General features: G+C 61.1%; 1 protein-coding gene across 1 annotated transcript in view; it reads right to left on the minus strand.

Annotated features, from left to right (window-relative positions):
- Positions 1 to 16,051, minus strand: part of CEMIP (cell migration inducing hyaluronidase 1) — a 52,662-nt gene that overhangs the window by 32,193 nt on the left and 4,418 nt on the right. Inside the window, exons 3-10 of the mRNA XM_049614181.1 lie at positions 15,848 to 15,986; positions 14,952 to 15,188; positions 12,344 to 12,523; positions 9,860 to 9,930; positions 8,705 to 8,800; positions 8,191 to 8,312; positions 6,079 to 6,211; positions 5,147 to 5,338 (exon numbers count right to left, since the gene is read on the minus strand). Of these exons, the coding sequence (XP_049470138.1) occupies positions 5,147 to 5,338; positions 6,079 to 6,211; positions 8,191 to 8,312; positions 8,705 to 8,800; positions 9,860 to 9,930; positions 12,344 to 12,523; positions 14,952 to 15,188; positions 15,848 to 15,986 (1,170 nt within the window). The remainder of the gene's footprint in view (positions 1 to 5,146; positions 5,339 to 6,078; positions 6,212 to 8,190; positions 8,313 to 8,704; positions 8,801 to 9,859; positions 9,931 to 12,343; positions 12,524 to 14,951; positions 15,189 to 15,847; positions 15,987 to 16,051) is intronic.

Here is a 16,051-nt window from a genome sequence, read left to right on the forward strand (position 1 = left end):
CTCAGGTACCCGCCAGCTTTAAACGCCCGAAGGCCAGCAGCTGGTACAAGAATTGATGACAAGGCCCCTGGTCTGTCTGGCTCGTGTCTCTGAGCACGCTGGACGCGGACCTTCTTTTCTTTACCAGCGGCCACCCCCGTGGGCGGCTTCGCCAGCAGCCCCCGCAGAAGCTTCATGGGTCCCCTCCACCAAGCGAGGCTACACCTCGGCCTGTCCCCGGAGGACAGAAGGAAGGCTGGCCGGCCGGGGCACTGGAAGAGGCTCAGAGGCGCCCAGGAACCTGCCCACACGAGTGCCCGCCCGACGGGCTGGGTCCCGGGAGGCACGGCGTGGCACTCGCTTCCCGGGGCGGAACGCGTGACGGGAGAGGTCGAAGGGAGCGTGCAGGCTGGGTCCTGCCAGCCAGTCACGGGGGCTCTGTGCTTCCCGATCCCGCCCCGACGGCTCCTTCTCTGCCCAGCCCTCCCACCATCCCCCACACGCGCCTTCGCTCCCCGGGGTTCCCGCCATGCCGGCCGGGCCAGGACACCAGGCCTCCCCCTGCAGACACACATCCCCGGACGCCCAGCCACCCTCACAGCGTGTGCATCTGGGGGCCCAGTGTCCCCCTCAACTACGGGCGGGGACCAGTGGAACCCGTGTGTGCTGACCAGGGGCGTCCGCTCTGGTGGGGGGCTCAGAGGGCCTCCCCAGGGATCCGCCCTCCTCTCCAACACGGCTGGTGGCGATGCAGCCAGGCTGCCCGTGTCAGATGGGGACTCAGGTGATAGCTGTGAGTCCCCGAGCACAGCACTTTCGCTCCGGGGACCTCGGGCTCTCCTTCCAGAAGATACGAACCGCACGCGTCTCCAAGGTAACTGTGCTTGTTAACTGAGTTAATCCATGGAGTGAGCTCAACACAGTGCCTGGCACGTGGCAGGGGCTGGTGTGGCCCAAGTGGCACGTGTGGCTGTGGCCCGCATCATCCTCAGGGAAGACTGGAGTCTGGGGCTCCCGCCACTGCCTCACCTCCAGGTGGGGCATTTTTCTTTGTTCCATGGGGGGGATCGCAGGGTGAGGGAACGGCCTCGAGGGATGCGGAGGGCCTGTGTCTACCCAACACCTGCAGCGGGGGCCAGGGGGGCACAGGGCAGGGACGCTTCACTTCGGCTGCCCCTTCTGCACCGTGGGCCCTTTACAGGACCTGTCAGGACCTTTAAAGAATCCATCAGGACCTTTGCAGGACCTGTCAGGACCTTTACAGGACCCATCAGGACCTTTGTAGGACCTGTTAGGACCTTTACAGGACCCATCAGGACCTTTGTGGAACCTGTCAGGACCTTTACAGAGCCCATCAGGACCTTTACAGGACCTGTCAGGACCTTTATAGGACCCATCAGGACCTTTGTGGAACCTGTCAGGACCTTTACAGAGCCCATCAGGACCTTTACAGGACCTGTCAGGACCTTTACAGAGCCCATCAGGACCTTTACAAGACCTTTACAGGACCTGTCAGGACCTTTGTGGAACCTGTCAGGACCTTTACAGAGCCCATCAGGACCTTTACAGGAACTGTCAGGACCTTTACAGAGCCCATCAGGACCTTTACAGGACCCATCAGGACCTTTACAGAGCCCACCAGGACCTTTACAGGACCCGTCAGGACCTTTACAGAGCCCATCAGGACCTTTACAGGACCCGTCAGGACCTTTGTGGAACCTGTCAGGACCTTTACAGAGCCCATCAGGATCTTTACAGGAACTGTCAGGACCTTTACAGAGCCCATCAGGACCTTTACAGGACCCGTCAGGACCTTTACAGAGCCCATCAGGACCTTTACAGGACCCGTCAGGACCTTTACAGAGCCCATCAGGACCTTTACAGGACCCGTCAGGACCTTTACAGAGCCCATCAGGACCTTTACAGGACCCGTCAGGACCTTTGTGGAACCCATCAGGGCCTTTACAGAACCGCACAGTTTATCTGTCCTGCTGCTGTGTTCACAGGCCACTCCCAGGCCCTGCTTTCCCACCCACCCCCACCCCCCGTCCTGTCTGCAGACCCTCCCACCCAGCCTCACCCCTCCTTTGCTCCTCCCACCGCTGATGTGTGAGGGCCAACCAGAGAAAGCAGATATGGCTGAGCCAGATTGTCCCAAATAACCCAGGAGGGCCACGGGCACAGGTGAGGGGTGGGGGGGGGGGGCTCTGCAGGTGCCCTGGCTCCACAGCCCGAGCTCTCTCTGCAGGCTGGGCTCCCACCTGGACACTCGGGGGTCCAGAGAGGAAAGGCATCGAGGCCCTTCCAGTGGGAGAGACAGGCAGGTGCACTTGAGGCTCAGACCCAGCGGGGCCCGGTGCGTCTGGGGGAGGGGCTCGGGCTGGAGGAGATCTAAGCCACGGAGTCCCCAGGTCCCTCCTACGGGCCAGTCATCGAGTGGAGGCCCTGGGGACGGGGGCCTCCGAGGAGGGGGACGGAGTAGAACAGGGAGCCTTTGGAGCCAGAGAGCTCGGGGTTTGAGTCCCGGCTCCGGCCGCCCGCACAGACACCAGCTCGCCCGCTAGAGCCCCCCGAGGTGACGGACATGCTCCGTTGCACGCATCCAGTACGCCAGCCACCGGCCGCCCGCGGCTACTGGACAGGCGGGATCTGGCTGGGGTGACGGAGCGGTGCAATTTTCCACTTTAATTTTAATGAGATGCGAACAGCTTCGTGTGGCTGGTGCCTGCGATGGAAAGCAGGAGGCCGGCCGTTCGATTTCCCTGAACCTGAGTGTCCTCCTCTGTCCCGGAGAGACGGTGGCCGCCACCTTGTGGGGTCACCGTGAGGAGTGAACAAGATGGCTCTCGTCGCGTGCTCGGCAATCACGGGACACAAGAGGGGGCGACGCCAGCGGACAGAGGTACCGTTTAGAGGTGCGCGCGCGGGGTGGGGAGGGGGTGCAAGGAAAAGCCGGGGTGTGGGAACGGAGGTGGAGAAGGTCTCAGGTTTCCAGCCGCCGTGTCAGGAGGTGTGGGCATCCACGCGGCGGACGGCAGGACTGAAACAGCGTTTGCAGATGAGTCACAGTTTCGTGACTCTGTGATGCTCATCTGTTTCCTGTCAGAAAGCCCTTCGTGTGCACAGAAGCCTGTTTCCTGGAATCTGGGGGCAGCGAGGACAGAGGGCCCAGGAAGGCTGTGTCCCTCCCTGCAACCAGCCCTGGGGGGACCCTGAGACGTCACTGTTGGGGGCACGGTTTTGGAAAAGACGGGGCGGGTGGGCCTTTGCTTCATGCCAGTGGGGGACGGGGAGGCAGAGAACGGGCTCGGGGCTGAACGGGAGAAACGTGGGCCTCCACAAGACAGACAGACGGACAGACACGCCCCCTGCCCCCAACTACCTGGGGCTTTTCTGACGCTGCCCACCAGGGGGCGCTGTCCTCAGGTAAGCGCCCAATGCTCCTGAGCCAAGAGCAGGGTTCAAGGGAGCCTAATAACTTTAAGGGGGTGGGGGCTGGGAAGGGGGGGAGGGGTGGGGGCCTGGTGGAAATACAGGCAAGGCCGTGCTACGTCGAGGGAGTGAGGAGGGTCCCCAGGGGCTCCAGCCTCTTCTCCTGTCCTCCCTGGGTGCTCGGGGCCCAGGGCAGCCCCATCCCACTCTGTGTCCAGCCCTAAGGAGCCTCAGGAAGCAGCCGGGCCTGTTGGCCAAACGCTGCCCAGCGGGGCCGCTCTCCGGCACCCGTGCCCAAGCCGCACCGTCGGGCGAGGCCCGCGTGCCCTGACGTCGCGTGGCCCTCGGCTCTCTGGGCCTCTCGGCGCTCACAGCTCCCCCATCGGGACCTCTGCCCCCGAGCCTCGGGGTGCGCGACACAGGGGTGCAGACGTGGGCTGGTCTCTGCCGGGCGCTCCTCCGTCGACCTCCGTGCAGGCACGGGCGTCACGGGCTTTTCACCCTCTTAGAACCACAAGTGCCACCCCGGAGGCACACGTCACCGCACATTGAGCAGTTGACATCAGCTCAAACCGTCTCAGTGCCACTGTCACCGACAGTCCAGGAGGACACCTGACGTCCCAGGGGACCCGTGCACGTGTACTGGCCCTGGGGACACAGGAGTCGCCTGGCAAAGACCAGGGCCTAATGCTCAGGGGGGCCTTTCCTTCAGGGAGGGAGCCGCTCTCCATTCAGTAGTCCCAGAGGGGGGCCGGTGAGGGTGCACCACGGGGGGCGTGGGGGGGGGGGGTGGGGCACACAAGCCCCCAGCCCGTCTGCTCTCTCCCCGGAAGGTGGCCTGAGCACCGTGTCCAGGGACCGTGCACGGCGCTCTCGGACAGCGATGCCCCGAGGACGCTTCCCGCTCGCTCCCGCTACCCAGACCCCCGAAGCGGCCCCTGCCCCTCGTCCTTGTGCACCTGGGCTCTCCAGCTCCTCCCTCGCTTGTCGAAGCTCAACGGCCTCCCGGAAAATTCCTTTTTTGCTCGCGACAGTCAAGTTGGATTCCGTCGCTTGTGACCCAAGCACCCTCGTGGATGGATACGGAACTGTCTCCACTAATAACGATTGACCTGGACTGTCCCTTTAACGCCAACCGTCTGAGACTCCAGGAACCTCACATGATATACATTGCAGCACCACTAAATCTACGTTTAGGAGAAGAATAAGGAAGACCCAGAAGCTACAGACGGAAAGGATTTAAAACTGCGGTAGGTCGCATCATGGCCTAACAAGTATTCACCCCCTTCCCTCATCCTTGGCGGGAGACGCAGGCCGACCCGCCCTTCCGTGTTGAGCTTGACTGTGTTACTTGCTTTGTCCGGTGGCATGTGGCTGTGAGAACAGGCCAGTCCTGAGCCCAGGCCCTGAGTCCCCTTGTGTGTCTGTCCCCTCCCCAACGGGAAGACAGTGTCCTGGGAAGAGTGAGAGTCGCGGGTGACTCTCGGTCAGTCAGGTGAGAGCCGGCCTGAACCCCGCTGGCCCCCTGGAGCCACGCTCGGTCCAGGGAAGCTGGACCCTCGACAAGCTGCAGGTGCGGGAGTAAGAGATAAGCGCTCGCCACAGAGGTTCGGGTCTGTTTTGTTACGCGGCATTATCGTGGCGGTGGCTGACTGACACAGATTTCCCCTGCTTTCCGACAACTTTAAGCCTGATAGGCCCGCTCGGCCTGGGGAGGGGCTAGCGAGGGTCTTACCTGCCACCTTGACCTGGTTGGAGGCACAGGCTCTGCAGGGGAGCACCTGGAACTCTTCTGCCTGGTACATGGAGTAATCGGTGCTGGCGACGACCAGCGTGTCTCCGGGCTTCCACGACCGCACGTCGTCCTCCAGGTTCAGGATGGTGCTGTTCACGTTGGTGTCGATGGTGACGGTGAGTCTGGGTCTCACTGGAACCCCAAGCGGGAGGGACTGAGAAACGGCCCTCGGTCCTTGGCGAACTTTTGACCGCCCGCCTCCCCCCTTCCCCTCCCTAAATAAATGCTAGGTTTGCCTATCCAAACCCAAATCGCCAGGCTCAGCCCATCCCAGGCTTGGTACAGGTTTTTGAAGTCAACAAAACCTTACCAGAAAAGAGCCGCTCATTAGCCCTGCCGGGGGAATTTTCCACCGGCTCCTTCGCTAGAGTTAAATGCGGTCCCTCACCACACCCACTCTGCTCAAGCTGCACCACAAATATAGTTCCCTTCAACTAGTATTTACAGTAGCCGTAAGCCCTCCGCCCCACCCCCCGGGAGAACTCTCTCGTCCCTAACGACTGCCTTCTGGACGGGGCCAAGGACCGGCCGACCATTTCCAGGCCCTCCTAACAGGCACCTCGGGATCCGGGTTTAAAATAACAGCACCCAGAGGCCGCGAGCTCGCGCCTCTGCGGGGCGGGGGGGGGGGGTGTGCAGGGAGGTCGGCTCTGTCCCCCGAGCCCTGGCTTTCTTGGACCAGGCCCTTCCCCTTCCTGAAAGGCATTCGGGCAGGGCGGGGCTCTGCCGGCCGCTGCCAGCTCCCAGGACCGTCCCCCGGCTCCCGTGTCACAGACGCGCTCCCCACGGCGAGCTCGGCAGTGGCCCCCTGTCACCGCCACGCGCAGAGGCGGCCGACCCAGCCACACCCCGGTCCCCGGCAAGCTGCTCACCAGGCTTCCCGCAGAGGAACCGCACGCGGTAGCCGTGGCAGGGGCGGCCCCGGTCGTAGCACGCAAACCTGTAATCCTGGCCCTTTTTGTGGACAACCTCGGCGGTGAGGTTAGCGCCGTCCAGCGTAGTGGCCTGGAAACGGCACGGAAATTACAGGGCAAAATCATCTTTCTTTTCGTACAAAGGAGGGTGACGATTCATGCTATACACGTATTGCCCCAAGCCTCAGAGTGCCCCTGCTGCAGATGCTGTTTGCTGCGGCCCGAGACTTTTCTTCCAGGGACCGAGTGTCACTTCGGTGGCAAGAAAACGGTCTTGTGACAAGGAGAACGGCGCGAACTCGCAGGATGGACGGGCGCCCCGCCCGGGGTCCTCGGGTCCTCGGGGTCCAAACCACTGACGGCCCCGCCGGCCGCTGGCTGAGCCGTTACGGCCTCTCCACGGTGACACGGCACTTTTTCCGGAGCCCCTCACGACCCGCACGCCAGCCCTGCAGCTGTGCGCTCGGGAGGACGGGCTCTGTCCAAACTCCTGGCGCCCCACGTGGTTCCGCATCATGGAAGCGGGGGGGGGGCCCGGGAAAATCTGGCACGCACGACCTCCTTCCTCCTCCCGGGCAAGCCAGGAGGGCTCTGGCTTTACGGGCACCAAGGCGGACACCCAGAGAGGCTGTGTGACCTCCCCGGGGCGAGCCAAGCCAGCGCGCAGCAGAGCCGAAATTCGAACCCACACCGAGCCCGTGCTTCCCCCCACCTCCCGCTGCTGCCCTCGGGCGAGCCGCCCTGCGTGCCTTGCTCTGCGTCCGTCTCCTCCCGCTGGACCCCGGGCTCCGGGGAGGGCAAGGAGCCGGGCTCTGCCCGCCTCCCGGCCCAGGGCTTGGCACACAGTGGGGTCTCGGGGATGGGCACGGACGGGCGGGCGGCTTCAAGGCCGGGTGGAGGGTTCAGGGAGCGGGCTCAGAGGAGGTCGTGATCCCTGCCAGCTGGGGCTCGTCCCGGAGCCCGGGTGTGTCTGCATCAGGACTGTGGCCGTCATCAGGGGCAGGCAATTTAGAGCAAGGCCACAGCTGTTGTCCTCTTTGGCACAGAGACCAAAGGGACCAGGGCTGGGGAAACAGGGGAGGCGAAGTATAGTCAGCCTACTTAATAATAGGGTGGCAGGGGCGGGGGGGGGCTTTTCAGGAAACACTAGTTTGAACACAGCAGGTATCTGTCCTCCTTGGCTTCAAAGAGCCACGTAGCAGTGAGCTCAGGCGTCATTTAACTCAGCCCTTTCCTGCCAGTGACATACTCACGCCCATGATCTTGGGGGGCGGGGTGGGGGGGGCGTCCAGCTCCCCCACAGAAGCAGGAGTCGCAGACTTGCCTGCTCCTTGCAAAAAGCTAAGGCCGGTAATTAGCGATTGTAAAATAATTAACAGTATTACCACGATAATGAAATAAAATAATTGTGAAATAATACAATTTACGGGCACTTCACGTATCGTTGCATTAAATCGACAGAATGATCGCGCGGGGGAACGATGATCATCTGCACTGTTGCCTGGGAGGAAACGGGGGCCCTACGTCACTTGACGGGCACCTGCCGTGGGGAAGGAGCAGCTCAGGGTCCCCTCGGGGTGGAGGAACTCCAAGCGAAACTGCTGAGCAAACGCTGTCCGTTCTCCCATCGCGGGTTTGTATTCAGCTCAGTGGAGCCCAGGGCGCTGGGTGTGCTCTCCACCCGGGCTGGGTTCAGCCTGCACCCCAAATCCCACTGGATCCTGTGCACCCCAGGGCCCAAAGGAGGTCAACTCTGCGGGAAGACTGAAGGAGAGGCCCCAGCCCCACGCCGGGCGCTCTCAGCCACGGCTGCGGGCGCAGGCTCAGGAGGAGGCAAGGGAAGGGGAGACTAGAATCCAGGAGAGAATCCGGGGTGCTCGCGTGGGAGCTCCCCGGCCAGCCGGCCCGAAGCAGACAGGAGCCTCTCTAATGGGAACAGGGCTCTCTGGCTTACCAGTGTCCTGGGACAGCCCTGAGGATCCCCCCCCCTGCCCCCCGACTCAAATGACAAGAAAGTCTGTCAGCTGCAGGCTCCTCTTCAAAACCATCCCATCATTTTGAGCTCGGTACCTGTATATCGATGGGGCGGTTGCAGATTTTTCCCGGGTGAGCCGCCCGGAGGTCTGAAATTTTCTCCCCGCCTTTAGTCTGCGGCACTTTGTCGTGGTCGAACCACCCCGTCCATTCCACGTCTAGACAGAAAGCAAAGGGCAGGGTCGGGCAGGAAGGGCCGGCGAGGGCACGTCCCGCTCGGCGTGGCCCCAGGCGCCCTGAGGACGAAGACGGGCTCTGTCATCAGCCCACTACCTGGGGCACCGAGGGGTGCTCTCTGCACCCCTGTCCCGCCCCGGCTGTCTCCCGTCCAGTGCTACCGCTTGGCACAGAGAGAATTCAAGAGGGAGGGCGTCCCTCTGGGCTACCGGCCGCCCTGGACCGATTCATTAGTGACAGCTTTCCGTCCGTTGCAAATTTAATTTACGGCCATCCGGTGGCCTTGCGGCCGCAAGAGAAGCATGCTTGCTTTGCCAAGACAGGAAGTCCTGGCCACTGTTGGGTTTTGTCCTGGGGGCCCCAAAGTCCTCACCTTGAACCCACTCGCTGGATGAAGAAACGTTGAAATGCTCGCCGTGCTCCGTCCGGAATACTTTGAACACCCGGGCAGCAGCGGAGCCACGGTGCCCTGCGGGAGAGACCAGACCCCCCCTGGATTCTGAGCGCTGTGATTCCGAAGCAGAGAAAGCCCCCTACGCCCACGGATCCTGAGCTATTTCTTAAAAAAAAAAAAAAAAAAGTTTCAGGCCAGTGTTTCTACTTGGGAAGCAGACAGCGGATTATGTCTACTGTCCCTTCTCGTGATTCTGTTTTAAGAGTCGACTTTTGGAGGGGCGCCTGGGTGGCTCAGTCGGCCCAGGGTTTTCATCTCCAGGGGATGACCTCGCGGTTCGTGAGCTCGAGCCCCGCGTTAGGCTCTCTGCTGCCAGCGCTGAGCCTGTTTTGCGCGTGAGCTCTCGCTCACAAGTAAATAAGCATTAAAACAGATAAAAGCTTGGGGTGCCTGGGTGGCTCAGTCGGTTAAGCGTCCGACTTAGGCTCAGGTCATGATCTCACAGTTCGTGAGTTCGAGCCCCGCGTTGGGCTCTGTGCTGACGGCTCTGTGCTGACGGCTCTGTGCTGACGGCTCGGAGCCTGGAGCCTGTTTCAGATTCTGTGTCTTCCTTTCTCTCTGCCCCTCCCCTGCTCATGCTCTGTCTCTCTCTGTCTCAAAAATAAATAAACATTAAAAAAATTTTTTTTTTTAAATAAAAAAAAAAACAAATAAAAGCTTGATTCCAGTGTTCCGGCAAATCTGTATCTCGGAGGCTCGTAATTTCTCACGTGAATTCCCGTCTAAGATTAGAACAGTGCCTTCTGCAGACTTCTCCGGGCAGAGGAGGCCCCCCCTGGGTGGTAAAGGCCCATCCATAGACTCTTTTTAGCTCCAAAGACTATCTCTGCTGGATTGTCCCAGCTCCCGCCTGTCCCAGGTCACTCGTTTAGAATTAAGTCAGCGACCACCTCTTTGCAAATATGTTAAATATTATCTCCGTGATCGGCTTTTGCCGCTTTGGCGTGACACGTTCGGGACGATGGGTGTTGAAGGGGGCTCCGCGATGCTCGGAGGGAAGAGGGGGGTTTGGAAAGGGCCCCATGTTCAGGGGGACGCCGGCGGGGATGCGGCCTCTTGCCAACTATTTATTACCGTGATATTCAATGTGGTCTTCGACGGAAGAAGAGGGATTTCCTTTCACAGTTAGGAAACTCCAAGGGTGTCTGCAAAAACCAACAAGCAAAAGTCAAGTTCTTCGCACGTCTCAACCTGTAGCGGAGGCACAGCCCAGACAGACTGCCACCAGCGGGCAGCCCTCCCCGCCGTTCGGGGGCGATCGGCCCCCTGGCGGGGCTTCCCGGCTCCGGAGAACAGGGGCCGTTCTCTGCCAGCGCTGGGCTTCCTCGCCACCTGGCTCGCCCGCTGTTGGGCTCGCCCCGAGCGTCGTCAACCCTGCTCTGGCAGGAGCCCAGGTATGAATCACAAACAAACGAGCCCGCGGACCCACATGCCACCCGCCAGGCTCAGTTAGGTCCTGAAGCAAGCGCTCCGGTTCCATTGGGAAAACAAGGACACAGGTTCCAAGGGAGAAAGGTTCTTTCCAGGCTGCCCAGGAGGTCAGCACGAGGGAGACCCCGGAGGGCCTGTGCCCCGGCTGCCCCGGGAGCCGCACTGGCTTCGGGGAAGGAGGAGACGCGTCTGGCTCCCCATGGGGGACGGAGGAGGAAGAGATTTCCTCCCCCGAAGCGTGCTGTAAGGCAGGAAGGTTTTCTTACCCATTTCTGTCTCCCTCCCGCCCCGATGCCTGCTACAGCCTGAGATGCAGATAGATTACGGCACTCGAGAGCTTTTCTTATTTTTGTTTTGAGCTTTCATTTTGGGCAGGGAGCCTTCATTCACACCGGGGATTTGACTGGGTCACTCCCTTGCTTGAGATCCTTCAGTGGCTCCCCGTTGCCCTTTAGGTGAAATCCACACTCCTTGGCACAGCGCGAAAGCTCGTCCCCTGCCCACCTCCTCAGCCTCCCCTCTGTCCCCTCCCGCCCTAACCCTCTTCTGCCGCCTGTGCGCTCCCCCCGCCCCTGGCCTCTGCACCTGCAGTCTCTTGTGGGGAATCTGCTTGTCCTCACCCTCACCTGCAGCTCGGCCCAGCCTCTTGCTCACGCGTCCCTGCCACTTCCCTCTCCACGCCTGCCTTCCCGCGAGAGCTCAGCACACTTCGTCAGGCCCAGAGCCTCGGGCCGGCATCTGCATGATAACTGCAGCCCCAGGTCCCAGTTCTACTGCTCTTAGAGGTTTTGAGTTTGCCCCTCACAGTGCGTCTGTGCAAACGAGGGGGGAGAACAGAATCCTGCCTGCCTGTGTCCCAGGCCCGGGGGATCGGCCGTGACAGAACGTGACCAAGCATCCCCCCCTTCCGGTGGCTTTGTTCATCAGGAGACACGTTATTTGAATCCTTATTCTGTGCCAGAGGCGATGGCAAATATTTCGTTCCTGTTGTCACATCTAATCCCTCCCAACGGTCCTTTGAGACGGCTCCCAACGTATCCCACTGTATGGAGGCAGGAACCGTGCAGAGAAAGAACGAGTCACTTCCTGCAGCCACACCTACCAGGAGGTGCAAATTCAGGCCAAATCAGAGGCCCGATGGTGGGCCCTCAGCTGTTACCTTCTTCTGCCGAGGCCCTAAGAGCCCAGTCCCCTGGTGGACAGCTCTCACGTGATAAATCAAGAAACTGGCCTTCTGGCTTATTAACAAGGGGATGGGAGCCCCCTCGGCTTCTGCTAACAAAGGAACCTCGAGAAACCAAGGTGTGCTCGTCATCTCGGACTACTTGAGCTCCTGTCCAGGCCCTTCTAGAAGAAACAGCCCCTGGGCTGTCAGGGAATCACCCCGGAGCCCAGAGCATCCCCCGAGCCCTCACCCCTGCCTTGCCTGTCTCTGTCCAGCCCATAAAACGGGGCTGGGGGTGGGGGTGGGGGGAAGTGCTCTGCTGTCCCCGATCCTGCTCCCGGATCTGCAGAGCTGAAGGGAGGGCCCCCCCCCCCCATCTTCCAGCAGCCACAGGATGGATAACCTCAACCCCAACGTCCCACCGCGCTGAGGTCGGATCCAACGTGATAAAAAGGTGTGGCTACTGTGGGGCAAACGGCTTCCTCTCGGGGCCAATGCGTGTGCCCCAACGTCAGGCATGAAGCTTATAACCCGAGACAAAGCAGAGCACGTTGGAGCACAACCCAGGGGCCCTCCTCCCCGGGTGCGCGGCCGGGCAGGGACACTTTATGTGGTCTCTACACAGATGTCTGCCAGTCCCCGAGGCACGCGATGACCCCTTGGCCAAAGAAAGGGAAGGCGCAGCGAGCTATGCGGACGTCCAGCTTGTATTTTGTAAGTGGCTGAGTGAAATGGACGAGCCCGTGCAAGGAAAGACCGCTGCGTTTTAAGAAGGGAAGAAGCTTTTGCAAGAAAACCTGGGCGCCCAGACTTGCCCGGTGCAGACGGGCGATTGCCCGCCACAACCCAGGCCGGCGCTGGGGGGGTGGCGTGCCGTGGGGAAGGGACAGAGGCTAAGGTAAGCTGCGGGGCGCCGGGCGGCTCTGGTGTCCTGGCGGAGGCGACGGCCCTGACCGCGGTACCTGAATCCAAGGTGTAGGAAGTGTTTGCTGCCCAGCTTCGTCATGGCCTTCCTGGCCGCATCATCCAGGTTCCGGGACCCCTCGTCGTTCACTGCCACCGAAAGGATCCTGCCCGCGGGCACCGCGTTCAAGTACTGGACCAGGCGTTCACTCTCCTTCTTGGATCTGTAGGTGTCAAACCTAAAAAGGTCGGAGGTGGGGGGTTAATAGTCCTGACAGCAGCCCCTGCAAAGAGATGTCCGAGCTCACGGTTGTGTTACAACCACCCACACGCCATCCAGAACCCCCCGCGGGCTGTGAGCTTTCAAGAAAGTTGCTTCTGTGCCAGCAAACGCCAATCTTCCCGACCTTGACAAAGGTCACCCGGTCCCGCACAGAAAATACCCACGAAGTATGACTTCAAACAAACATCTGTACCACTGGGGGTGCGCATTTACGGGGAAAAGACACAACTTTGCAACGACCCCCATGGAACTCTAAAGATTTGGTGCAATGACAACAGAAATGCCCAAAGAATGCGTCTTGGGAATTAACAGGCGAAACTGCTCTAAAGCGGATCTAGGGGCGCCTGGGGGGCTCAGTTGGTTGAGCGTCTGACTTCGGCTCAGGTCATGATCTCGCGGTTCGTGGGATCGAGCCCCGCGTCGGGCTCTGCGCTGACAGCTCGGAGCCTGGAGCCTGTTTCGGATTCTGGGTCTCCCTCTCTCTCTGCCCCTCCCCGGCCCATGCTCTCTCTCTCTCAAAAATAAATAAAAACATAAAAAAAGGTGTTTTTTTTAACGGATCTAGAAAAAATGAACTGGCACGAAGACCAAGATTTGGGGAAAGAAAAATGGTGGTGGTCACGGGGGTGGGGCCGGCTGGCTAGGTGCTCCTGAGCCCTCAGACTGGAGAGCAAGTGTCTATGCAGCTGGCGGGTCCGGGCCGGGGCCGCTCATTCTGCGCCCCCCGCCCCCCTGGCTTCGAGCCGGGCCAACCTCAGTGCCACAACCACACCGCACGTCTTCACACGCCCTTCCCCACCTCCCCCTGCCTGATCACACGCTTACTGCCTGTCAAGGGCTGACCTACATTCTTCTCCCTCCCGGAACCTTCTCAGATGGCAGCTAGTAGCTCGTGTGTGCGGGCGTGTGTCGTGTTGGCGACCCTCTTCACTCACACACCTCCGGCCGCCGGGTTCTCGAAGCCACACACACACATACTTTAACCAAAGGAGATTCGGCCGAGCAGCCGTTCCGTCTTGGGAACCTGAACCCCAGCTGCCAGGGTGGCTTCCCACGGACCGCCCAGCCCCGGGGCACCCGCGGAAGTCGCCCAGGGTCAAGGGTCTGGGCAGATCCGGGTTTGAATCCCGGCTCCGACACTCGCTGGCCTTGTGACGCAGCACACGGAGCCCACGGGGCCTCGGTGTTTCCGTCTGTACGACGTGGATAATCACAGAACCTACTCGGGGGGTTGATGATACAGATGGCCGGTCAACGCGGTTAACTCGTCGTTTTGCACAAAGCCCAATGAACGTCACTGGTGTTCACCGCAGGGCAAGGGGGGTCGTGCCGCATATTCCTGCCCAACGTGCCCTGTGTCCCCGCGGCCCCCTGCTCCCTGTGTCCCCGTGACCCCTGCTCCCGGCTCCCTGCTCCTCGCGCCCTGGTTCTTGCGGAGCCCGCGCCCCCCGCATCCAGCAGCAGCAGGACGGCTCGGGGTCTGCCCGCCTGCCCCAGCCGAGTCCTTCCTGGGGGGTCCTCCCCTCCGAGTGCCCTGGGACAGCCTCTGCTCACACCCGAGCGGGGAAGGGGTGGGGCGGAGGGAGCGGAGACTTGCCCTCCCTGCCTCTTAGGCATCTCTCGAGTGCTTCCATTTGCACTGCTGTAGCTTCTGCCCGAGTCCCGGCCGGCGCCCCCTCTCAGGCCAGGCAGAAGCCTCCCGGCCACCTCTGCTCTCTTTCCTTCTGTCTCCACCATCCATCCATTCTCTACTCGGCAGCCAGAACGTTCTTTTCATCAGATCAGACCCTTCTTAAAACCCTCCAGGGGCTTCACGTCCCACTTAGAATAAAACCCGACTCCTTGCGGTGCCCCGCGAGGTCCCGCACCTGCCCCTGCCCCAAACCCAGACATTACTGTGTCCCAGTGCCATTGCTCTGCAACCCCCTGCCTCTCTGCTGGCCCTTCCAGGTTTCCATCACGACCCCCTCACCACTGGCCCTTTGCACTTGCCGCCGTTCTCGAACACTCTCTCCCCGACTCATGTTCACCCTGCAGTTCTCCGCTCAAATGTTGCTCCTTGAGGCTGGCCTTCCCTGGCTGACGCCACGTGGGCTTCCCCGGTCACTTTCTGCCTCTTCACTGTGTCTTTTCTCCCTAATCACCAATGATCGCGATCTGGAATGATGTCGTGTGTACGTGCGTGTGCGTCTGCCTGTTCCCGCTAATTCTCTTCTGTAGGCAAATGCCCGGGGAGGGAGGGACGAAACTCCTGGAGGTGAGGGCTTCTGGCTGGCCGGCTCCCTGCTGTATCTCAGCGCCTGGACCAGCATCTGGCTACGGCCCAGGCTCGGTGAACGTCTGTGGAACGAAGGGCTGTGTGTTCACGTGAAGGCAGACCTTACCGGTCGGAGTGGATGACAGTCGCCGATTTGGGGTCGATGATATGCACAATGACTCCACGGTGACCCCAGCTCCTTTCGAAAAAGTAGCCCCCCTCCTGCATGCCGCCTGGGTGAAGGGTCTTGTTCAGAAACGTCCAGGAGAGTTTCTTCTGTCCGTGTAGCTCAAGGACACCTCCTCTGCCGACCCCGATGTACTTGAGGCCAAAGTAGGGGTCCGGCTGGATGCCTTCGTCGGCCCTGCGAGAGAAAACAGCTGCCCAAAGTCAGCCGACACTCCACGGGACGCGGAACCCAGAGGGGACCTCGCCGCTCCCTCCCTGACCGCCGGAGAACCGGTCACACGCGGGGACTTGGGAGGCCGGCAGCAAGGGCGTCACCGACCAGATCTTCCTAAGCCAGACGGAAATGAGGCCAAAAGGCCAAGCCAAAGCCCTTATCATGAGTTTGTACGTTGCTGCTTCTTTCCGGGCCTGACTGTGCTACGCTCCGGTCCACGTCAGAGGCCCTGCACGGTGCACACGGACCTCTGTATATTTCTGGCCACCACTTCTGAGAACTCTCAGTTGGCCAGAGGCTGGCACCGTGTGGAAATTTGCTTTATCGTGTCCATCCTGACCCGTTGAATAAACACCCCCAGAGGCCCCCTGAGCCTCGACGTGAAGGAAAGGCAGCCGGAAGTCTGGCAGGGACGTGCGTCCCCTCGGCGTGGACCCACAAGAAACACAACACCGCCTCCAGCTCGCCCCAGCGGCCCACGTCTGTGTTGCTCGTGGTTCCGCCCGGCGGGCTGCGACCATGGTCCCCGTCCCGCCATCCCGCCTCCCTCCCGCCTTTGGAAGGCCTCCTTCCCGTCAGATCCAAGAGGAGCATTTGACCCGCGGAAGCTGACCGCCCACCTGCCGTACAGAACGATGCTGAAGTTGCCCTGGTAAGGGCAGAGGGCGCTCCCCGCGTGCAGCTCCCCTCCGTTGTCAACCAGGATGTGCCGGGTACGCAGGACGATCGCCTCGTCTTGGTCCTTAATGACCAGCTTTCCTGAGGAGGCGGGCAGGGGTGGGGTTGACGAAGACGCATGTTAGCGGGGAGGCCGTCGGGGGAGC

This window comes from Panthera uncia (genome assembly GCF_023721935.1).
Source record: "Panthera uncia isolate 11264 chromosome B3 unlocalized genomic scaffold, Puncia_PCG_1.0 HiC_scaffold_2, whole genome shotgun sequence".
NCBI classification, from domain to species: domain Eukaryota; kingdom Metazoa; phylum Chordata; class Mammalia; order Carnivora; family Felidae; genus Panthera; species Panthera uncia.